The sequence below is a fragment of the Dioscorea cayenensis genome, unplaced genomic scaffold, assembly GCF_009730915.1.
Source record: "Dioscorea cayenensis subsp. rotundata cultivar TDr96_F1 unplaced genomic scaffold, TDr96_F1_v2_PseudoChromosome.rev07_lg8_w22 25.fasta BLBR01000643.1, whole genome shotgun sequence".
NCBI lineage: Eukaryota > Viridiplantae > Streptophyta > Magnoliopsida > Dioscoreales > Dioscoreaceae > Dioscorea > Dioscorea cayenensis.
The window spans coordinates 39,923-54,439 of NW_024087034.1; the positions used below are offsets into that span (position 1 = coordinate 39,923).

The 14,517-nt window shown below is 35.4% G+C and overlaps 1 protein-coding gene across 1 annotated transcript; it reads right to left on the reverse strand.

The window, feature by feature from the left end:
• Positions 1–10,383: 10,383 nt before the first annotated feature.
• Positions 10,384–12,314, reverse strand: LOC120254811 (aspartic proteinase NANA, chloroplast). Its single transcript, XM_039262838.1, has 2 exons — positions 11,881–12,314; positions 10,384–11,539 (listed from the first exon to the last, which is right to left on the reverse strand). The coding sequence occupies exons 1-2, from the start codon at positions 12,183–12,185 to the stop codon at positions 10,705–10,707; spliced, it is 1,140 nt and encodes a 379-aa protein (XP_039118772.1). The 5' UTR covers positions 12,186–12,314; the 3' UTR covers positions 10,384–10,704.
• Between the last annotated feature and the right edge of the window lie 2,203 nt (positions 12,315–14,517).

Genomic DNA, 14,517 nt, shown 5'->3' on the forward strand with positions numbered 1-14,517 from the left:
AACAAAATTTAAAATTTTAAAAAGAAGAAGGAGGTGAACAAGCATAGTATAAGTGACAACTAGCATGGTTAATAAATCTGCTAATATAGTAATCTCATTCAAAGATTAAACATCCAACTCATGAAGGTATAAATTTTACATGAATTACAATAATGAAAATCCTTCTTAAAACATCCAAGGAGTACCAACCTATATACTACAGATTCAAGAACCAACTAAACGAAAATCTGGACATGGAATTCAAGGAGTGAAGACTTGTATAAGATTCAAGGATCATGGAAAATAATAACATAAAGAAATCAAATAAATTCTTGCCAATTCATGGTATAGATTGCCATGAAAAGAATGTATACCTAAACTTGGAAAAACTAGAGAAGGAAGAAAATGAAGATTTGTTTCTCTCCCCTATGGTATACTTAGGTGGGGTGATGAAATTAAAAGAGAAAAGAAATAGGGTATTTTAAGGAGTACTACTTGTGCAACCAAGTGATGTAGTTTCAGCACTATTCTCATAACCAATGGATTGATACTCAACAAAATATTCATTGTAAAGCTCATACAAACAATTTTTCACATCAAGAATACAAGTTTGTGCTTCCAAAGAAGGATATATTCTAGAAAATGAAAACTCAATAGCTCTCATTTTGCGCCAAGGGTCTAATATAACACCAATTGCCATCAACAAATTGCATTCACCCCAATACTTGTCAAACTTGATTTTCATATATGTAACCATGTCAAAAATGAAGTTATTTATACCTCTAATTTCTTGATATTTTCTATCTAATACTTCTTTCACACAAAAACTTCATTTAAAAGCAAGTTTGAGGTAGGATACGCACTTTCCGAAATGATATTGGTGGTGGAATTGAACACTTCAAGAATTTCATAAACTTTTCCTACCTTTTCCCAATCTTCATTTCTTGGACAACAATCATAGGTGGTATCACGATCTTTGTATCTTTGGAAGACATCTTTGAACTGTAATGCAATTGATAGTATCTCATAAGTTGAATTCCACCTTGTCTTATAATCAAGCACCAATTTCCTATAAGGTAATTACAACTGCTACACAATCTCAAAAAACACAATTACACTATCATGGATGTTTTTAATGACATTTTCAATCTCTAAAAGACCAAATTGAACCATTATATTCTATGTGAGCTGTATATCGAACATGAAACATTCTTCCACCACAAAGCAACTTCTTATGTCTTGCAAAAGTGTCTTTCAAAATTCTAATGATAACATCATTCTTTGAAGCATTATCAACCTAGATAACGAACACCTTACCTTCAATTCCAATTCTTTGCAATAGTTATAAATACCATTAGCAATATCAACACCACAAAGAGGCAAAAGAAGATGCACAAAATGAAGACCACGTTTCTGTAGTTTCCATTCAACATCAACAAAGTGTCCTATCACAACATGTAGTCCATCTATTGAGATGATGACATCCATATATCAGTTGTCAAGCTAATTTTGTTGACATTCTTCACAATCAACCTCTTCTTTTCATTCTCATACACAATCATACCCAATCATACATTGGAAACCTTCATCCTCTACAATGGAAAATGGATGCTCATACATTAGAATCCAATGAGCAATTGCCTCTCTCATATTCCCCATTCCAATTTGCAATCCGTAAATGCCGGTGTTATTTTTATGCCACCAAATTTCTTTACTTTTTTTTTGTTCAAAACTAATCTTTTTTTGTTGACTTAAAATAGATTTTCTCAATGAACAAGTCTTCAAATGTCTTCCAAATTGTGTTGTAGCACCACTTGCAAGTATGGAGAGCTTAGTCTTGAAATAGACACACTGTCCTTTTTTCTCCCCATTAGGAAGAATAACTTCAACAAAACTCAATCCAAAAAGATGATGTCCTTTGCCTTTTTCTCCTTTCAAATGCCTCTTCTTCTCTTGTATTTGTTGTTGTTGTCGTCATTGTTGTATTAATGTTGGTATTGGTGGTAGCATTTGAAGAGCATTCATCTTTTAATGGTGGACTAGTCATTGAATTATTTTGGCAAGATGACATCTACATAAAAAAGTACAAAATTAGATTATTATAAAGAGCATTTAACCTGTTATAATGAGCTCATTGAAGCCAAATTACTATTAAAAACACATACTGCATTTACTTCAAATTTCACTAACAAATATTACTAAGCTAAGCTATCGTAAACAAAATTTCATATCCTGATAAATTAAAAGTCACACACCTTTACGGCCCACGGGTGCCTATGGTACGGTGGACCTTACACAGTGGCAATGACGGAAGCTTGCAAGACGAGTCGACGACCGCTGGCTTGCAGACGATGGTGGTTACATCAAAGAAGGACAAAGGATGAGGACGATGGTGATGGAATACCATGGGGGTGTCACAACAAACTTGGGATGGCAATGCCGAGTTGTAATAGGTTATGGTTATTTGTGATAAAAAAAATTAGAATAGTATTATTTATAAACTTTGGCATTTTTGTAATTTAAAACAACGGAAGGGTTTGCGTTTAAATATAACTAATATAATATTATATATATACAAGCTTGGAGCCTCATGAACTGAGTAATTTTGGGCTTGAGCTCGGCTTGCCAAATTAAACAAGTAGCTCAAAGCTGGGTCAGCTTGTGAAAAGTCAAATCGAATTGGAGCACTAACCGAGCGGATCACGAGTAGCTTGACTCTTTTACACCCCTATACTTCATCACTTAATTGGTCCACCTTATCATGTTGTTTTTCATTCGATTCTAGTTTGAATTAGAAATTGCAAGTGTTGTTATTTTTAGTAGCCATGTGGTTATACTGCCGTGGTGAGCAATGGGTTACATGTACCATCATGTCAGCATATTATTAACAGCATGACACCAAGGATCTAATTGACAATAATTCTAAAATTGAATAACCAATTAAAGATTTTATAATTCTGTCACTAAAATGGGAGTATCCAAATAGTATTTAGGTGACTATTTAGGTATTTAATCTGTACATCAAACACAGTTGTTATGAAAAATTTGCTCTTATATTTAGTGTTTAAAGATAATGCTTTTAAAATTTAAAAAATATGCACTTCATGTAGCCAACCCTAATGTGCAAATGAGTCAATGAAACAAAAATTTCATAAAAACATGTTAACTGTTAAGAATATATGTTATAAATGTAAAGATAGTAATAAGAATAGAGAGCCAGAGTATTTACCAAAAACCCAAAAACCCTGAAGAATTAACTTCTTCTTCTTCTTTCTTCTTTTATTTCTCTCTTTTCCTTCTCTTCTCTATATCCCAAAGTATACAAAATGAGAGGGTATTTATAGGGTTACAAGAGTTGAATGAACGGCCAGGATCGATTCAATCTGACGGTCCAAAATACCCTGGTTGGTGGAATAGTAATGTGATCACCGTGCTGCCATTACAGCATAGGGCGGTCGCTACATGTCTGGTGCCCTTTACTGATGAATATCTAGAAGTTGCTATAATAATGTCGGCTGCCTACGACCAAAGGATATTTGTTTATAACACTCCCCCTTGGATGCCTACGACCAAAGGATATGCCTCGTTAAAACCTTGCTAGGAAAAACCCAGTGGGATAAAAACCTAGCTAAGGAAAAAGAGTACACTATCCTTGGTACATTTGAGGGTTATTGCCTCATTAAAAACCTTTCCTCGGAAAAACCCATTGGGACAAAAACCTTGGCGAAGGGAAAAAGAATACAGTCTTCTCATCCCGATTTTGTATATAAGTCTTTGGTGAATGCACTTAGGAAGTGATTTTGTGAATAGATCAGCTTGATTCTCACTAGATTGAATCTTTTGAACTTCTATAACGCCTTCTTTCTGAAGATCATGAGTGTAGAAAAAAATTTTTGGTGATATATGTTTCGCTCATCACCTTTTAATATAACCTCCTTGTATTTGAGAAATACAAGCACTATTGTCTTCATAAATTACTCGTAGCATTTGTTGTTACTCGATAGTAATTTGCGGGGATGACCGTATATGCCCAATCATAGATCGTAACCATTGGCATTCACAACTTGCTTTCATGAAGAGCTAGAATTTTCGAGCATGATTTGATGAAGTAGTCTGAAGAGTTTGTTTTTGTGGAACGCCATGAGATAGTCTGTACCATTGTAAGAAAACATGTATCCGAGTCCCGAGATCGCCCTTTGTGAGGATCAGACAGATACCCAAACGATCGAAAAACACCGTGAGGTTGGATGAAGATTCTTGTCGATAGAATAAACCCAGATCTGTAGTTCCTCGTAAATAACGTAGCACATCTTTTTACTCCTTTCCGAGTGTCTTCGTAGTCGATGTAGAAGCGTATCTTGCTAGAAGATTTCATCGCAAAAATCTATATCTCAGTCTCGGTATTATTTGCAAGGTACATTAATGCACCGATTGCACTTAAATATGGAGTTTCGGACCAAGAATGATCTCTCCTTCTTCCCGTGGTGAAATGGATCTTTCTCGAACATCAAGAGTTCGGACGACCATTAGGGCGATCTCGATGGATAAGCCTTCTCCATATTGAATCTCTTCAAAGACCTTTTCTCAGTATAGGTTGATTGATGCACAAATATCCCCGAGGATAAGTGCTCGATTTGTATACCTAGACGTAATTTGGTCTTTCCCAAATCTTTCATTTCAAATTCTTTTTTTCGAGATATGATGCTGCAGATCTGCAATTTCGGAAGGAGTGCCTACAAGATTTAAATCATCCACTAATACTGCTATCACAATAAAACCGTTAGTATAACTTTTAATAAACACACATAGACATATATTATCATTTTGGTACCCTTCTTTTATAAGATATTCACTCGAGACGGTTATACCACATCCGTCCAGCATTGTTTTTAACCCATAAAGAGATCTCTCGTAATTTAATAGAGTATAAATGATGATTATTTGTAATGTTTGTTTTTCTATATCCTTCGTGGATTTTTCATATATATGTCATTTTCAAGTAATCCATACAGATATGCTGTGACAACATCCATCAACTGCATATCTAATTTATTACTTGCTTCCATAGCAATTAAAAATCGAAAAGTAATTCCATCCATTACAGGAGAGTATGTTTCTTCATAATCAATACCAGGCATTTGAGAAAAACCTTGAGCAACCAGTCTTTTTCTCACAAACACCCATTCATAACCGACTGGTTTTATCCCTTCTGGTGTTGGCACTATCGGCCCAAACACCTCACGTTTTGATAGGGAATTTAGCTCAGCCTGGATAGCTTCTTTTCATTTTGGCCAATCATTTCTTTGTCGACATTCTTCAATGGATCGTGGCTCGGATCATTATCGTGATTTATTTCTATATCTCGTAGCCACATTGTAGATGAATATATCATTTATTTCGGTCTCATGCCGATTCAATCTTTGACCATCATCTACATAGCAAATTGAATTTTTCAACATTTTTCGTAAATATCATCCCCCATTGATTCTTCATTAACTTGTTCTGAGGATTTTATAATTTCCTCTCCCTTTTCACATGGAAGATCCTTATCTTTATTTTTCTGCTTTCTTTTTCTAGGAGCCGAATCTTTGGCACTAAATTGGTCTTCCACGCTTTTTTGTCGTGGGTTTTATTTTTCTACTTGATTTTCTTTTCAATGGATTCTTAGGAATCTCAATTCTTGCGGGAGCATTGAGCACTGGTATATATGATTTAGTTACCATTTTAGTATCGCTGAATGCATATTTCATTTGCAATATTTTTGCAATTTAATGATCCTTTGAACTTCAAGTTCACATTCATTGGTACGAGGATCATTTGTATGTAATCGTGATGTATTCCATTCAATTTCTTTTGGCTCATTTTGAGTAATCATTTCTCCCCTAATGCAGGGGAAGATGACTCATCAAAATGACAATCTGCAAATCTTGCAGTAAATACATCCCCGTTAATGGTTCTAAATATCGTATAATCAAGGGGAATCATAACCAACATATATACCAAGTCTCGCATTATGGACCCATTTTTTGTACGATTTGGTGGTGGTATTGGCACATATCTCGCATAACCAAATATTTTTTTATATATGAAATATCGGGCTCTTTACCCATAAACAAGTTGGTGTGGTGAATATAAATTACAAGCGATAGGGTCGGATCCGTATTAAAAGTCGCAAACGATGCAAAATAGCACGACCCCACGCACTTGTAGGCGCTTTCGTCCTTAATAACATTGGACTGGGCAATAATCTGGAGTTTTTTTAATTAATGACTCCGCTAACCCATTTTGGGTATGTACATGAGCTACTGGATGCTCAACATGTATTCCAACTGCCATACAATAATCATAAAATGATTTTGATGAAAATTCACCAGCATTATCAAGACGAATTGTCTTTATGGGATAATCTGGAAATTGTGCTTTAAGCCTGATAATTTGTGCCAATAACCTTGCAAATGCTACATTCCTTGTAGACGAAGTGAAACATGGGACCATCTAGTCGATGCATCGATTAAAAACCATAAAAATACCTAAATGGTCCACATGATGGATGTATTGGTCCACAAATGTCTCCTCGTATTCTTTCTAAAAATTTAGGAGATTCACCGATCACCTTTGTTATAGAAGGTCCGGTTATTAGCTTTCCCATTGAACATGCTTTGAACATGCATATTCATTATGTGTTAGGATTTTATAATCCTTCGAGGGTGTCCATGAGAATCTAGTAATAATCCGGCAGCAACATAATAGCATCCCGGATGTCCAAGTCTTTCATGCCATATTTTAAATATCTCGGGTCATTAACCTTCCCGGGTTAATCACCGTATATGATTCCATCACTTTAATACGTGTAAAATATAATCCTGAGGATATACAGGGAAAGCTTTCAAGTACACGTTTTTGGCATGAAATAACTTGTGTAATATAAAGATATTCTTTTTCCTTCCTTATCAACCGCCTCTAAATGATATCCATTGAGACGTATATCTTTAAAAGCTTAAAAAGGTTCCTCCTAGACTTAGGGGAATAGAGAGCATTTTTTTCATCCGCAAGGATGTTCCATTTGGCAACATCAATGCCGCTTCTCCGTAACCTTCAACCGGTCCGATGACCACGCTATTGTGGCTATATATGCCTTTCTCATTGATAAGGATATAAAAATATTTTTTTCTTGTCAAAATAGTATGCGTTGTCCCGCAATCAATAATGCATTCATCATCAACCATATTCTAACAAAACAAAAGAAAAACATAATTTAATAAAACATAAAGACATATTACAAACTAGTCTATAAGGAAATCTGACATATCTAAATATGTATTTTCAGTTACATTTAAATTATTTATGGAATTATCCTCAATTGGATCAACTATGGGGTTGTCAGCAAAATTTGTCTCAATATCTTTACCTTTCTTGTTTTTAAGTGATTCTTGGTGAAGATGGACAAAATGTTTTGGGGTCCCCTGCAAATTTCGGACCAATGACCTTCCGTGCCACAACGATAGCATGTATCTTTCTTTATCTCTAACCCCATCTTGTGGCTTTTGTTGCTTCTGTTGGTGTACATCAATTCTGTTATCGCGTGGTCCGATATTATTTCGGCCCCCACTACGACCACGTAGTCCTCGACCACCTCATCCACCACGGTTTTTAAAACTAGCACCGCGACCACGCCATCTTTTTTGCCCAAAATTAATTTCTGGCAGTGGTGCTGATCCAGATGGTCGAGATTGATGATTCTGCATCAACAATTCATTGTTTTTGCTCCGCCACAAGGAGACAAGAAATTAATTCGTAGAATTTTTATAAAATTCTTTTTCTCTATATTGTTGTTGTAATATAACATTTCGTACGTGAAATGTTGTAAATGTTTTTTTCGAGCATCATTCCTTCATCAACTGCTTTCTCCACGAGACGTAGTAATCGAAAACAATTTTAAATAGCTCGGAATTATATTCTTGCACGCTTTTTAAAATCTTGAAACCCCGAGGCTTGACCAATCATTGCGTGCTTTGGGCAAGTAGACCATTCTGAGATGTTCAAATCTCTCTTTCAGGGATAACCACAATTCCTGTGGATCCTCAATGGTCAAGTATTCATTCTTCAGGCCATCATCAATATGATGCCTTATAAATATTAAGGCCTTCGCCTTATTATCACTAGGCTCATTGTTATTAGCCTCAATAGTTTTACTCAGGTTTCTTGCTTTCAGATGGAGCTTGATATCGAGGCTCCAGGATATATAATTGCTCCCCGAGATTTGAAGGGCCTCAAATTCTCTTTTTGCAATATTTGCCATTTTCTCTTCAAAATAATAATATAGCAAGTAATTAGAATAGAGTGTACAGAATAAAATATAAATCATACATACTGTTTATGTATATGTTACTTTTCACATATACGGTACTGTTCATGTATGATACTATTCATATATACAGTACTGTTCATATACGATACTATTCATATATACAGTACTGTTCATACGCTGCAATTATTGCAGCATTGGGAATAAAAATTTGTTTGAAAGTGATTATAAGTTAAAAGGGAATAAGAAGTAAAAGATAAGGGAGAGAAGAAAGTAGGGGGCCGACGGAGAAAGGCCGGCCGAGTCGCCGACGGAGAAACTCGAAGGGGCCGGCGGAGTAGGGCGACGGAGAAGAGAAAAAGGGCCCGGAAGATTTTTACCTGATTTTGTCAACGATCGCCGGGATCGGAGGGTCGCCGCGAAGACTTAAGAAAAGATGATGCTTGATAATTTAGATTTGGTGGAAAACTTCATTGTAATAAAATATTATTGTTTTTTTGTTGTTTATTTTTAAAAAGTCATCGGGTAATATTAGCCTTAGTGGCTTTAGTACTGTATGTTTTTTTATGTATGCTTCTGAGAAAACCCTATGTATGGTTGATTGAAATTATGTAATAATAAAATGTATGGTTTGCTAGTATTATATTACCTGTCGAACCTTCCTGCATTCAGTGTTAGAAATGGATTCCACATATATAATATATATATATTATATAAGCCAAAGAAAATTAAAATCATATGAGCAAATTCGTGCTGATAACGTGTTAAGAATATATGTTATAAATGTAAAGATAGTAATAAGAATAGAGAGCCAGAGTATTTACCAAAAACCCAAAAACCCTGAATAAGTAACTTCTTCTTCTTCTTTCTTCTTTTATTTCTCTCTTTTCCTTCTCTTCTCTATATCCCAAAGTATACAAAATGAGGGGGTATTTATAGGGTTACAAGAGTTGAATGAACGGTCAGGATCGATTCAATCCGACGGTCCAAAATACCCTGGTTGGTGAAATAGTAACAGTACCGGCGGCTGCTACAGTACCATATGGCCGGTTGCTACAGTGTTACGGCTGATACAGTAATATCTAAAAGTTGCTATAATAATGTCGTCTACTACAGTGAAATTGCTACAGTAGGCATCCATTAAAATATTTGTTTATAACATTAACAACATAAATAAAATAAAACCAAGATCATCATTATCTCTCAATTTAAATAATTAATATTTAACAATTCCCAAAGCAATCAAAGGCTCTATAGCATAAAAATAGAAGGGGTATCCAAAGTAGTTAACCCTAGCGAGGGAAGCACATGGAGTTTGGTGACTTTGATTCCCTTGATTAGAAGAAGACAACACATCTATCTCGCCCGCATTATATTTATACTCAAAACCTATACCAACATTAGCCGTTCCTTGCTCCTCCCACAGGAAACCTATTTGAGGAGAAAGGCCAAGATTACAACACTTAGCTTATAATTAATTCATGTTTTTATATATATATATATGTATATTGTTCAGAGTATGTTTAGTTTTATTTTACAATGTAAAATGTTGACATAATTCAATCACTTGTCTTGTTCCTGTATTCTATATCCTTGATTATTAAAGATATAAAATGCAATAATTTAGTTACTGTTTTGATTTTATTTGTGCTCGGTAAGATGATGCTTTCTTATTTAATATCATTGGCTATTATTTTTGAACTAAGGATAATTTTTCTTCTTTTATCTATTATATTAAAGGTTGTGCTTGATAACATCATACCGGTCAATGAAATGCTAGTTTGTGGTTTCTGTAATTATTAAAGCATGTTATTTGTAATGTATAAACACAAATAATCATTAAAAGATAAACTTGGCTTTGCTAATAAACTTGAGATAAAGAAAAAATATATATATAATAACAAATGAGTTACTCCAAAAATAAAATCAAAAGGGAAACGATCTTAACTTTAATACTTAAATATTAATATACATCACTAAAGATTAATTATTAGGAACAATGCATCAATGTCACATCAATAACCAAAATATGAAACAAATAAGAAAATTATCCAAGAAAAGTGAGCCCAACCAAACTTATACCAACTATAACAAAAATAGAAAAGTAATAATATTCTCTCTCCAATCAAAACCCTATAAAGTTATGACAAATCAATTTAAGTTATCAATAATGCATCAAATTGACAAATACACTCCCAAGTCCCATTCTTTTCATTGGCTCAACCTCTTTGTATCCTTCCCTTGAGCCCTAAAATTCGGTCCTACCCTCTAAATCATTCACAAACCTCCCCAAAAATAAAAATAAAAAAAATAAAAAAATAATAATAAACTTTACATCACAAACAGTTCACTTCACAATTAAAAAAATCCAAAACAAAAGAAACAACACCTTCAACCCAATTTTTTTTTTTAAACCAATTTTAACGTTTAATCAAACATCTTGATCGTTGAAATCGCAGCCGTAGATTCCGAATATCAAACTCCCAAAAATGCTCTTGTTGAATAATATTCCCAAGTGTAGATTGGCCGGGCCATTTAACTGATTGAAAACCAAGACATTTAACTCCTGGTGCCACATCAATCACATAACTTTTAACTGGAGGTTCAAACCGTGCTGAGTTATTCAAATGCACCACCATTTTTGGCATGCCATTTTTTTCAATCTCTAATGCCTTTAAACTGGTCCAATTATAACAATACTCGAATGGGTCTATCTGAACCCTTGGAACCGGTTCGAGCGGCCGGTTCAACGCTGCTGTCACGGCTTTATAAGCTGGCTCAACCAAAAAAGTTAGGCTCGTGCCTGAGTCAACAATGGTGCCCCCATCACCGTTCACATCCCACACTGCCTTTGATATCCTCAAATCCTGACCGTCAATCGAGATCCCCAGGACTTGAACCTGATATAACGGTTGGGTTTGCTCACTGATCACTAGTGGCGTGGACCGGGCTAATTTGGACCGGACTGACCGGTTCGGACCGAAAACGAGATAGTTGGACCTGTTTCTTGAACTAAGATGGTCCACAAGGCAATAAGAGAACCGGCCACTGAACCGGTTGGCTGTTCGAACCGCAAAAGAGATTGGGCTATAACCGAGCCCGAGAACACCGTCCGATCCCTGAAAACTCGATCCCGAGGTAGATGACGTGCACCCGATCACGAGGTTCTCTAACTTCTCAAGCCGACCGTTGGATTGCATCACTGTGGCAGTTTCTCTCGCGTATATCCCCTGTGCCGTTGATCCATCATCATACCTATCAAAAATCCAAAAAAAAAGAAAAAAGAAAAAATAACGAATCGGAACGCAACACGTGGCATTCAAATTCAAAAGCACATGCAGATGGGCATGACTGCATTCAGTGTGTACTACCAATTTCATCAGAAACCAACTATTTCATGTCTTCAATTCATTGAATTGAATACAACCATCAACCATATATATCTTTTATTTACTCTCATCTCATCGCAAAATTTTATTTTAAAATTTTAAAAAATTTAAAATTATTAAGGAAAAACAAGAACAATGACATGCCATGATTCTTAATTAAAAATAAATAAATTCAAAAAAATAATAGTAAGTAATAAGATAACTCACGAGTAATCATAGAGGCAAGGACTGTCCGATCTGGGACAAGTGGTCAAAGAGAAAGGTAGTGTTGTTTTGCAAAGGTCCGACGAGCAGGAGATCGGCTGAAAGCTCGATGATGAATCGGAGTGGAAAGCACGTTTCTTGCCGGTGGCATTGGCGCAGCGCCGACATCGCTGGCTCCGGCGGCAATTCATCCAGAGAAGCTCACTGCCGGTGTCGGCAACTAATAGGAACTTTTGCGGCGGCGTGCCGACGTGGATCTTGACGAAATACTCGCCGTTGTGGGCGTAGGCGCCGGAGGATAACGGCATTGAGACGGAGGATAAAATGGTGGCATTATCTTCACAAGCTTTGCGGCGGCGTAATAGGGTTTCATGGCGGTGTAGGTCTTTGTAGATTAGATGGCGGTAGTGATCAAGGATGGAGAAATTGGGATTGGGTTGGGATCGGATGAGGTTGAATTGGAGAGCCGTTTGTGGAGTTGTTGTTTGAGAGGTTTAGGTTTAGGGCTGAGAAAATGGGGAAAATGATGATGAGAATAATAAGAAGAAGAAATAATGGCCATGGAGAAATAGATGATGAAGTCATTTGATTTGTATTGGAATTTGGAATGCAATGTAAGAAAGAAGAAGAAGAAGATGTGTGTGTGTCTGTGTATATATATTTATAAGATGTGAACTGAAAGTGCATATATAATTGATTAGGAGAATTATGTATTTCGAATATTTTATTAATAAATTGAAGATGTGTGCAGAAAGACATCTGATTTGTATTTTATCATTTATTTTTGTTTTAATTCAGTTGATGTGTTATATATATATATATATATATGTGTGTGTGTGTGTGTGTGTGTTTATTGATTGGTTGTTGTTCAATTGGCTAAGCAACACGCTTTTGTATGTGTTTCTCTCTCTAATCAAGACTTAGAAATTATGTTGATTAATGCATGATCGTGGGTGAGAGAGATATATATAAAGATTGGGAATTTTAGTGCGCGTTCTCAGCCACATGATGATTGGGGGGTTGAATTCATGTCCAATGATAAGATTAATTATTATTGTTACAGTTGGTGGGCTTCTCTAAATCAACGCTCCAGATATCGTTTTCCTTTTCTTGATAGATGTTAGATGTGCGGCTTAGATTTTGTTTATGAAACTTTGCTGCACACACACACACATATCCTAACTTTTTCTGAAATTTCAGTTTCAAATTATTTAAACATACATGAAATTTTCCAATATAATTCCAGAATTATATGATTTATTATTTTGCCCCTAAATTAAAATATCTAATTTGCAAAATAGTACTAAAAATTTTAGATTTGTAAGAGAAAAAAATAAATAATAATAAAATAGAGGGGTGTAATTGCAAAGAAATATAAACAGTGTTGACTATTGTTGTTGTGTGGGCCAGGGTACAGCTGGCAAGCAGAAGTGGGGGGTTCGGACTTATTTAATTGGACGTGCACATGGGTGAGGTTTCCCGATGACCCCCTGCGAAGTGTGAGCCGTTGGATGACAGATGAACGATGAGGATGGTGGGGATTAAGGGGATTAGGTGATTAGGGGTTATGTAGGGTGGGGCCCGCATCCGAGCTGGAGAGCAGAGGAAAGAAGCGGTGGTCATCCCTCATCCTCTCCGCATGTTGTGGTGTATCGGACGGTCAGTGTGAGTTCATCACAGGGAGATGGAATGGTGTGGTGGAGATTCAATTTGAGAAATAATCTAAAAACGTGAAAGGAAGGAACATGATGAAATGGAGACGTAGAAGGGATTCTTTCATATTTGGAGCCCGCAAGAGAAGCAACTGAAACTTGTAAAGGAATATGTTTCAGTTTTTTTAAAGTCGTTCGATTGGGATTGTTTTATTTTGTTTCGTTGCTATGTTGGTGTATGTGAATATTTTTTTTTAAAATAAAATAAAATAAAATATATATTTTATAAAAAAATATTTTATGCCAACTAATCTATTGGGTATTTGTTCTATGAGAAAGTAGGTTCGAAATTCTAGCTCTTATAGGTGGACGGTATAAGTGTCGTAGAGCTCAGCTCTGCACATGTGTTTGACAGATGGGTTATTTATATTTATAAAAAAAATTATTTTATAAAAATAATTGTGCAACCACCTTACATTAAAACAATATGGTAATTCTTTCTCTTACCAAGTGAGAGATTAAGCAACCAACTCTTTTTCATAATATTGGTTGAGGTGAGTGACTTTTCCACGTCATTAAAAAAATAAAAAAATAAAAAATAAAAAATTGCATAGAGAATTTGTTAGTGACCAACGACATATTGGTCTCATACGTACGGGGAAGGCAAGTTCAACCAATTTTAATTTTATTTCATCAGAAAATCATCCAATAAATTATGACCTATTTTTGATGATAATATGTTGGAAATTCTATGTCAACAGGTGATATAGAATTGTCAGTGTAAGTAGACAGCATGCCATATATATGATAACAGAGAATTATTGGCATGTGGATCATCAAAAATAGCCTGAAATCTCTCAGTTGATCACTCACTGAAACAAAATTGAAGCCGAATAACTATTTTGATTTAAATTGAAATTTGGACTCCAAAAATGAAAAACAAGCCATTGTTTGACCTAAGAAAGTTTGCTAAGTAGGTAGGTTTATA

Coding starts and splice junctions, on each gene's coding strand:
- LOC120254811 (XM_039262838.1), bottom strand. CDS start 12,185: ATGCCGTTATCCTCCGGCGCCTACGCCCACAACGGCGAGTATTTCGTC. Junction 11,540..11,880: donor CCTTGCCTCTATGATTACTC/GTGAGTTATCTT, acceptor GATTTTTGATAG/GTATGATGATGGATCAACGG.